Raw genomic sequence first — 10538 nt, forward strand, 5'->3', positions numbered from 1 at the left:
TGCAGTTTTTGGTTTGGTATTATTTGTTCTTGGCTATAGTTGTAAACCGCCTTGAGGTGACTTCTCACGAGGGAGTGGTATATAAGCTCTGATATATAAATAATAAATAAAACGAAGGAAGCAAAACGTACACACCATTTTGCCTATTTGGCCATGTCATGCTAGCGCATAGATTAATCAAATTTAGTGGAGAAATAACAGGACTGTTAACTCACCAGAGGCTTCACACCGGGCAGCAGGCTGGAGTTTGAGCCGGAGCAGGTTGCCCCGCCTCTTCCTGCTCCCACATGGGAGCATTTGACCTGGTGCGCAGCTCATCCGTCACGGATTTGTGCTCCACACGGGAGCCAAGTTTCCAGTGCAAAAATGGTCCAGGAGAGAACTTTGTGTCAGGGATGGTCCAAAGGTTTTTGGCACCCTAAGCGGATTGAAATTTGCCTTCCTATTTTCAACATAGAGAAAAATGAGCCTAGGATGAACTTTTTGGGATCCCAGCTCATCATGTGAAGAATAATACAAACTCAACTGTTTGACTGGCTGACCCAGGGCCTCTGAGAATAATTGAGCTGCCAAACTGCATTCCTAGGCAGCAGTCTTTTGAAACTATGGTCTGGACACCTTTTCACTGTATTTATTCATACAATTGCATTCTGCAATTACTGGCACGGAAACACGCTATGCTACAAGCAAAAATGTTTGATACATATATAAGATTTATGAAGGTTAACATATTAATAAATTATATATCTTTAATAAAGAAATGTGCCTCTGCCTAGATTGGCATCTACCCAGTTCAACTATATGGCTTGTGAGTGCCCTTACTGCAAATGTTTTCACCTCAGAATTGCTTCCTGGTAACCATCATTAGATTTTCTAGTAAATGTCGAGGTGAGAATCCGGGAGTGTCCTAGAGACCACCAAATTTTTGAGGGTGTAAGCCAGTCTCAACTTTTTTTTACTGTTCAGGCTTCAAGAAACCCCAGAAATAGCAGGATCATGCAGAATATGGTTGAGAAACATAGCTGTGGACACACCCACCTGAGGCCCCTCCCCACTCCCTCCAGACTCATCGTTTTGGGAGGAGGGTGGGTGGGTAGGCATGACCACATGGTCATATCACCTGATAAATGTTTAACACATTTTAGAAGTATATAAAAAATTAACTCCCGTTCATTCGGGAAACCCTTTCAGGACCATCAAGAAACCTCAGGCTTGGTTGAGAAAGCCAGGGGTAAGCTTTTGAGAGTCAGAGCCCGCTGTCTGAAGAAAAGTATATAGTGACCATGCCCCCCCCCCACCCATATTGGGCTCTTAATATACTACCCCACATAGATCTAGTTCTACTGGATAGCAGCACAGCTACCCAACTGAAACGTCTTGACAACCAAGCATGAAAAAAGCTTTGCCAAGCCCACCACAAACATAAGAGGGAAAAGATCCGGCTAAAAATATTCTTTGCATCTGTGTGTCAGGTTCGGGGTGTGCCCCGCCCTCCACATAGGAGCACTCGGCTGGCGATTGCACATTTACCAGCCCTCCCCCCCAAACCCACTCTCCTGTATTCTTGGAGGTACAAGCAAAACCACACCCCTTACAACGGGCTGCTTGAAATACATCTGCTTATGAAAGAGGGACGTAAAACCACAAAGGCCCAGCCTCGCCTCACTATGCCTGTGGCAGGCCAAGGAACGTGGTGTGCCCTGCAATCACAATGCCGCTCTGCATGCAGCTCTATTTTGGGGACCAATGGCAGCCATTGCCTTGCCAGGGGGAAAGGCTGCCTTGTAATTATAATCTGGTTCAGCAAACCATTCAAACTGTAATTTTACAGCTGTCCAATACTTAATCCCCTACAAATGAAGCTTTCGATTTGACACAAGATCACACCAGCTGTTGCTCAGGTGCTGTTCGAGAGCAAGCTGCAGCAGCAGTTCCCTCTTTACTCTTCTGAGCTCAAGCCGTCCCCAACAATCATGTCCATCGCACACACCGCTGGCGAGTATATGCTCTCAGATGCTCTGCTTCCAGACCCTAAAGGCTCCAGGGCAAAAGGACTTCGCTTGGAGTTATCGTGTGACCGTATTGTGAAGTTTGTCTCAGTGGGCTTACCGCTCTTCCTGGTGTCCCTGGCGTTTGCACGGGAATTTTCCACTGGTATGTTCTTATTTTTCTTTAGCCCTCTGGTCGTAGTGAGTTGCTAGAGAGACCGCCCAGTTTATAACCCGTCTTCCTCATCTTTTAGGAAAAATTTGGGAATGTCTTATCCACCCTGCTCTATCGCCATGCCTAAAGCCAGAATAATTCTTGGCACCTTTTGCTGTAAACTTTCCCAATGTTCTCCCAGCACTCCAACACATGTTGGATATCTATCAAATATTGGTTACCCATATGTGTATGTAACATTCCACGATGATTGATTTCAATGTTTGTTAAGTGATGGCATTTGATGGATGACATGCAGAAGTATCTAATTATTGGCAACTTGTGTGATTTCATATCTGACGCCTGCCAAAAACCACCGAGAGATGCCGGCAAGCTCAAAGCATTCAAATTTCCAGCTCTTAAAATATTCAAAACGTTTGAATTTTAGTCAAATGTGAAATGGTTGCATTCCATATTTGACAGGATGTGCCAATCTTCTTAGCAAAATGTGTGAAACTTTGTTTCTGCTGTGATAGAGAATGCATGTTAGATTAATGTTCACACCTACCTCAGTTCTTAGAGCAGGGGTAGTCAAACTGCGGCCCTCCAGATGTCCATGGACTACAATTCCCAGGAGCCCCTGCCAGCGAATGCTGGCAGGGGCTCCTGGGAATTGTAGTCCACGGACATCTGGAGGGCCGCAGTTTGACTACCCCTGTCTTAGAGCCTCTTGTGGCGCAGAGTGGTAAGGCAGCAGTCTGAAAGCTCTGCCCATGAGGCTGGGAGTTCGATCCCAGCAGCCGGCTCAAGGTCGACTCAGCCTTCCATCCTTCCGAGGTCGGTGAAATGAGTACCCAGCTTGCTGGGGGGTAAACGGTCATGACTGGGGAAGGCACTGGCAAACCACCCCGTATTGAGTCTGCCATGAAAACGCTGGAGGGCGTCACCCCAAGGGTCAGACATGACTCGGTGCTTGCACAGGGGATACCTTTACCTTTACCTTACCTCAGTTCTAGGACTCAATATATCGGTTGAGAGTAGGGCCCCAGTACAATCAGAGAACATATTTGTCCAAGTTAATCTTGGATTCATACAAAGTTCAGCAGTAGATGTTAAGCAGTGTTAAGTCCGTGGATTTCACTGTAGGGACGGTTACAGCCCAATCCTATGAATGCTTACTTGGAAATAAGTGTCACTGTATTCAGTGGGGTTTACTCGCCAGCAAGTGCGCATGGGATTACAACTTTGACTCTACTGCTGAAATAAACTGATTTTTTAAGTGTTGCATTTTGGTAGGATTGTGATGTTCACAGAAATTCTGTAGATATGTATTCGGTGGAAAGTGCGAACAAGTCACAACCCCATAGCATTTTCCAGGCAACAACCACACAGCTGTTATTTGCCATTGCCTGCCTCTATGTAGCCATCATGGACTTCCTTGATGGCCTCCCATCCCAGGACTAACCAGAGCTGACCCCACGTAGCTTTTGAGATCCGATGAGATCAAACAAGTAAGGGTCGTCCAGGTCAGGACAGGCATATATAACTGGAAATATTTGCAACATCAACACTTACCACATTCCACATAGACTTCCCAATGAGGTGCAATGTTTCTTTTGATCCCTTTGATATAGCCTAAATGGCAGGGCCCATGAAGGGTCAAAATGAGCAAACACCAAGATGAAGCAGCAACCGTGTCTGTTAAAATCGGCAGTGACCGCACTTGAGTTTGTGTCAACGGGGGGCCGATGCATATGTGACTTTGCAAGTTTCTGTCAGAACTGAGCTGAGGCTGAGGGGATGCAATTACCGGCCTGCCACAGGAATTTTTTGTTAGGAGAGAGAACGCCTGCCTGATGTTGGGGGTGGCTCCAGAGGGAATAAACAAAACATTTGCTCTGGCTTGTCCTGATTCCGAAGGTACCTTGGGGGTTTAAGGGTTTTAGTTTGAGTGCACCGTTAAAATGTGCATGGTAGTTGGTGACTGGCATTTTTTGTAGCACTGTTAGAGTGCAGGGCCGGTGCCTTGTCAGCTATGATGGGGGGGGGGGGGCGGGGAGAGGAAAAGTTATGAAATTGTAGTGGGAAATGAGTTTTAAAAACAGGTCTAAACAAAAAGGTAAAGTTCAAATCAAAGATTCCCAATTAAAGCACTGGTGTTGTCTCATTAAGTCATGACCAGGATAGCCCAGCTAACCTAATCTTGGCAGATCTCAGTAGCTAAGCAAAGTGAGCCTTGGTTGGTATTAGGAAGGTGAGACCACCAAGGAAGGCCACGGTTGCTACGTAGAGGCAGGCAATAGCCTATCACCCCTGCAAACCTCTTGGCCAGAAGACCCCGTGACTAGATGGCCACGTAAAACTCCAGCGATCCTACCACAAAAGGATTTGTTCTCTAAAATACCTGATAAAACGGCTTGAGTTTACGCTCAGGCACTTTAAAGAAACCCATAAATGAAACTTGACACTCACCTTATTTTAACCACATGGTTAATTTCGGCCAATGCTTGGATTTTGGACACCTCGTAGAGGCTGCTTACAATCACTCCGCATGGCTGCAACAACCAGGCAGGGAGGAGTTCTAGTCTAGCAGCTCACCACGTGTCTCTAATGACAAGGGAGCCAGCTACTCATGAATAATTCTCTGTGTGAGGACAACCCCCAAGGGATGAAAGCAGATCGGAGAGGTTCAGTCTCTTAATTGCAGATCAGACCCGAGGAAGTAACCTCCTTGTCAGTGTTGGCCTGAAGGTTATGGAGATTTAGTGGGATGCATCCTGGTGACTGGCATCTTTCCAACCAAAGCAAGGATACCCAATATAAGGCAGAAATCCTGCAACATAAAACCCCATCCCCTTTTAGGGTTGCCAGCTCTGGGTTGGAAAATATCTGCTGATTTTGTGAGTAGAGCCTGGGGAGAATAGGATTCAGGGAGATCTCAGCAAGACTCAAGACACCTTTATCGGCACAGCAAGACCCCAGCAAGGTATAATGCAATAGAGATCCGCCTCCAAATCTGCCATTTCCCCCAGGGGAACTACTAGACGGCATCTACCAGTTCCCCTCCTCCAACCTTGAGCCAGTGCAAATGGTACCAAAATGGCTTTCTATAAATATATATAATGATAATTTAAAAAGTGGTAAAATCAACAGGCTCTTTGCAGGAAGAAAAGAATGTTTCCTCTGCCAACATTTGTAGCATCTATAGCTGACTTCCTGTGTGCTTACTTTTGCATTGCCTCAAAGCATTTTTCGGTGAGGTTCCACTGGATGGAGCAGAGGGGGAGGAATGGGGGACATATTTAAAGTTAACAGTTGTGTGTCCATCTTGCCTTCCCTATCAGGCTCCCAAATCAGTTGCTTTTCTCCTGGCAACTTCACAGGGAAGCAATCTGCCTACATTGACGCCATGTGCTGGGATTCTTTGCTTCATTATGACCCAGATGCTACAGGAGACTCAAGATCCAATTTCCTCTGGGTCCTCAAGGTATTTTTGTGTTTCGGAGGAAAAGGTTTCAGAGAAGACCAGCCCCTTTTGTGTAACATGTGCCCCAAGGGTGTTACATTTAAAAGACCTCAAAACCCCAATGTAGGTCAATATTCAGGAGGGAACTCACTTGGTACTTCATTTCTGAAATACTGATAAGAGATATATTGGCAGGCCATATCATGATAAGACACGTGCATCCCAACCTAGGCCCCTCAAGACCTCTGGTTCCTTGTAAAGTGTATTCAGTTTCCCATCCACTCGCTCACCATGGTCTTGCCTTCCTGTATACCAGGGGTGGCTCATGGGAACTGTAGTCCATGGACATCTGGAGAGCCACAGTTTGGCCATCCTTGCTGTTGTTCACCTTCCCTAGCACATTCTCAGGAAGTTGTCTGAGGTGCCATCATTTATACGTCCTTCCTTACTCAAATAGACTTAGTTTGTGTCAATAGGGGTCAATTGAGACATTGGAACATTGTCTCTGGGAAAGTGTGCTTTACTCAGATATAAGAGAATGATAGCTTTTGCCACTTCTTCACGGGAAGGCAGATATACCTATCGTAGAGAAATGGAGAGTGGTCCTACCAGGTATTGAACACAAGGCCACTTGGGCTGCTACAAAGGTTTTCACACCCAAGCTATAGCAAGATAGAATAATATGAATAAATAAATGAGTCCAAGTCTGGAGTTGGGTTTTTAGGACTGTTTCTGACTTAGTTAGTGTGATATTGTTCAAGGCCATTGGGTTGAATGAGTCGTATCATTGAAGTATATATGCAGTGAAGAGACAGATTCTCACTCTTGGTGACTGACCTTGTGCAGCTCTTATTTGGGCGGATTCATCTCAGAAGAGAGGAGTTGCAACAATCCCTTCTGTGTTGCTCTTCCCCCTTCAGGTCTTTCCATATTCCTTGCTGGTTATTGCAGTTGCCATGTATCTGCCTTATCTGCTCTGGAGATACGCTGCTGCCCCATCACTTAACTGCGACCTGTTCTTCATCATCGATGAACTGGATAAATCCTACAACCGTTCCATCCGCTTGGTGCAGCACATGGTAAAACTGCAGCAGACTGGCACTGATCCCGAGGAATTATGGGAAGAATATGACAAGTAAGCTTGGCCTGGATTTCAGGCACTTCTCGGATAGTCCACTGCTCATCTGATGAGTGATTTTCGATCTAGGCCTACAAACCTGCATAGAAACCAATTTCTGTTTGTTTCAAACTGTCAGAAGTACCTGCCTTTGCATGTCGTGCAGTTTCCCTGGATGTCCAATAAATTGTACCTTGAGCACATGTGGAGCTTCAACCAGTGGCATTTTGGCCTAGCCTTCTGCAAAGCTGGCTGACTCCTTTTGCAAAAAGCATTCCCACTCTGCCCACATTCCGTCATCAATGGAGGCCCAGTTCTCTTTGGTAAACGTATATCTAGGGTGGTAGAGCAGGTATGGTATAGTGGTTAGGAGAGGCAGCTTCTAATCTGGTGAGCCAGGTTTGATTTCCCTGCTCCCCTACATGCAACCGGCTGGGTGACCTTGGGCTCGCCACAGCACTGATAAAGCTGTTCTGACCAAGCAGTAATCTCAGGGCTTTCTCAGACTCACCTGCTTCACAGGGGGTCTTGTTATGGGGAGAGGAAAAGGAAGGCAACTGTAAACTGCTTTGAGACTGCTTCGGGTAGAGAAAAGCAGCATATAAGAACCAACTCTTCTTCTCTTCCTTTTCCTCCTCATTCTTGTGGTGTTAGTGCAAGTTAGTCCCTAGCCCTTATATTGTTTTGCCATGCCTTTTATGATCCTCAACATCAATTTTACGTTGAGAGTTTTTAAGCTAAGAATACTAGTGTCTCTGACTTGAATCCATGTCATCCAGATCCTAGTCTAACCCATTTGCCATTAAAAGTTGATGCACTACTATTCTACTACTGATTAATCCTCTTGCTTTCTTCCCAAGGGCTCGTAGTGAACGTTATTTTGAGTTCCCTCTGTTGGAGAGGTACCTGACTTGCAAGCAGCGCTCCTACTATCTTGTTGGCATCTACGTGCTCAGGAACCTCCTCCTCTTGTTTCTCTTGTCGGCCACCTGTCTCTACTTAGGATACTGCCATGTGGTTGTGTTTTTCAAAGATGAGTTCAGCTGTTCGGTAAAGATGGGACTCCTAAAAGATGAGCCACACATCCCAGACTTCATTCCTTGCAAACTGGTTTTCTTCTCCGTTTTCCAGCTGACTAGCATCTGCATCGGGGTGGTATATGTCCTCCTAGGTCCTGTCATAATCTACCACTTGCTCCAACTGTGTCAGTGGGACAAGCGGCTCTTGGCCATTTACGAGATGCTCCCGGCTTTTGATCTGCTCAGCAGGAAGATGCTGACCTGCCCTATGAACGACCTAAACATCATTTTGCTCTTCCTGCGAGCCAATATCTCCGAAGTCAAGTCCTTCAGCAGGCTGAGTGTTCTGTGCACCTTGAGGGATGTCACGGCAGACAAGGAGAACATTGACACTGTAGTAGATTTCATGACCCTCCTTGCTGGCCTGGAGATGTCCAAACCTAAGCACAACTTTTGCTCATCAGGCACAGATGGAAACCCACTTCATTCCAACAGTGAACTTGGGGGTAAGTAGCATTAGGACAGAGAGTTCACTATTTCCCATTTTTTTTTCAAAATGATGGCTAAAATCCAACACCAAACCCTTCTACTACATTTTAAATCTCACCCTTCCTCCAAGGATCGTCATACCTGGCTCTCCTCTCAACCTCAACAATCCTGAGAGGTAGCATAGACTGAAGTACAATGACTTGCCCAAGGTCATGTGACAAGGATCATGACTGAGAAAAGATTTGAATTATGTCTCCCCAGTCCTAGACTGACACTTGAACCATTACAGATTTCTAGCTCACAATTGTCATCCCCCCCCCACCCCCAGGGGGAATACACAAGCATACACCAGTTTGGTGTAGTGGTTAGGAGTGTGGACTTCTAATCTGGCATGCCAGGTTCGATTCTGCGCTCCCCCACATGCAATCAGCTGGGTGACCTTGGGCTCGCCACGGCACTGATAAAACTGTTCTGACCAAGCAGTGATATCAGCGCTTTCTCAGCCTCACCTACCCCACAGGGTGTCTGTTGTGGGGAGAGGAATGGGAGGCCACTGTAAGCCACTTTGAGCCTCCTTCGGGTAGGGAAAAGTGGCATCAGGGTCAGGTTAATCTACTCAGACTGACAGCACCTCTCCATGGTCTTAGATGTAAGTATCTCACAACACCTCCTATTTGATCTTTTCACCTGGAAATGCCAGGGATTGAACCTGGTACCTTCTGCATAAGAGGCAGAGACTTTTCCACTGAGCCACTGCTTCTCTCCCAGTTCCAAGTATTTGGAAAGCTGGAATTCAGCAGGCATGACAAATCTGAGAAAGGGCATTCTGCAGGATGGGGACCACACTGTCCTGGAGACCTACCCACCCTTCTTCTGTTGGAGCTAGCTCACCAGCAGGGCACCAATGGCTGATCCCAGAACACTGCCTTTATGCCACAGGCTAGGTCAGGGAGCTTTCCTGCTTCTCCTTGGTAATCTACAAATACCCCACCCATCACAATTTTCTGTGCAATTTCAAGCAGCTATACAACAAACATCTACAGCATCATTTTAACGTCTGAAATTTCCTCCCTTGTGCCTAGACATGAAGCCCATCCATGAAGTTTAAGAAAACTGCAACAGCGTGCCATCTCTGATCCTTGTTTGACTCAAAAGGAGTGGCAGTCATCAAATTATTCAGACAGATTAATAGTGTTGGGATGCAGAAGAGGACAGCCTAACATCACAGTCTCAAATATTGGCATTGGTAAACTGCTGTGTCTCAAGTCAGAACAGCCCCAATGGTTTGGTGCAGCAATCTGAAAGTGCTATCCGGATTGCTTGTTGACTGGTTACCAAATCCACAGCATTTAATATATTAACCCCCCTCCTTTTTTTTTTGAGACAACGGCAAGTGCTTTGATGTTATATTTTATGTTTGGAATTTAATCTCATGTTCTCACAATATTAAGCTGTTATTTAGGTATGGTCTTGTATCTTTAACAGCCACCTGCAAGAAGATATTCAAACGGTACGGGTTTTCTTACATGGAGGAGTTACGCCAAACATGATTTCCCTGTTCAGTGTATATTGTGAATGTTAAATGGAAGGGGGGGCATGGCAATTATACATTTTGGACAAAAATTAAACTCAGCCTCCTTCTTTATCTTAATGCTCTCAGGCTCTGTCAGATTTCATATCATTGTTTTTTTTTTAATTTATTTTCAGATTTGTATGCTGCCCTTCCTCGAGGGCTCATTTTATCCTTTTAAAACATGTCTATTTAGGGAGTTTAGACACGAAAGCCACGCTACAAATGGGCAGACAGCAGCATCGTTTGAAACAGGAAGGGAACAAGCGCAGTCAAGCGCAACCTGTGGTTGAATTCTGCCATCTCCAAATAAAGGATCTCAGGTAATGGATAGATTCAAATGGGTAGCCGTGCTGGTCTGAAATAGCTCAATAAAATCAGAGTCCAGCAGGAAAAGGAAAAGCCTTTCTTTGCCCAAGACTCTGGAGTGCTGCTGGCAGGCAGAGTAGACAGTACGGAGCTAAATGGCCCAGTTCTAGAGCACCTTCATTTGCATTCTGCCCTGAGTTCTACTCTGCAGCTGGTTTATAAATCAAGACTTGCTATTGAACACATCCAGAAATGTTTTCATAAACCTTAAACGAAGGATGGTGGATATTACCCTGAAATATCCAGTTCAGTCCCAAACCAAAATGAACAAAAAAAAATGTCCAAACCAGCCAGTTCAGTAGCTCCTTTCTCCTGGCTGCAGCTAGCTGCCAGCCCAGGAGAAAGGGAGGAGATTGCCCAGGGAAA

General features: G+C 45.7%; 1 protein-coding gene across 2 annotated transcripts; it reads left to right on the forward strand.

The window, feature by feature from the left end:
• Nucleotides 1–1882: 1882 nt before the first annotated feature.
• PANX3 (pannexin 3) lies at nucleotides 1883–10154 on the forward strand. Of its 2 annotated transcripts, none has more exons than XM_077305110.1 (5): nucleotides 1883–2154; nucleotides 5487–5629; nucleotides 6529–6743; nucleotides 7586–8250; nucleotides 9316–10154. In XM_077305110.1, the coding sequence occupies exons 1-5, from the start codon at nucleotides 1974–1976 to the stop codon at nucleotides 9339–9341; spliced, it is 1230 nt and encodes a 409-aa protein (XP_077161225.1). In that variant the 5' UTR covers nucleotides 1883–1973; the 3' UTR covers nucleotides 9342–10154. The 2 variants fall into 2 exon arrangements, with proteins under 2 accessions (XP_077161225.1, XP_077161226.1); XM_077305111.1 differs by having other exon boundaries at nucleotides 5526–5629.
• The last annotated feature ends 384 nt before the right edge of the window (nucleotides 10155–10538 follow it).

Source organism: Paroedura picta, chromosome 12, assembly GCF_049243985.1.
Source record: "Paroedura picta isolate Pp20150507F chromosome 12, Ppicta_v3.0, whole genome shotgun sequence".
Taxonomy (NCBI): domain Eukaryota; kingdom Metazoa; phylum Chordata; class Lepidosauria; order Squamata; family Gekkonidae; genus Paroedura; species Paroedura picta.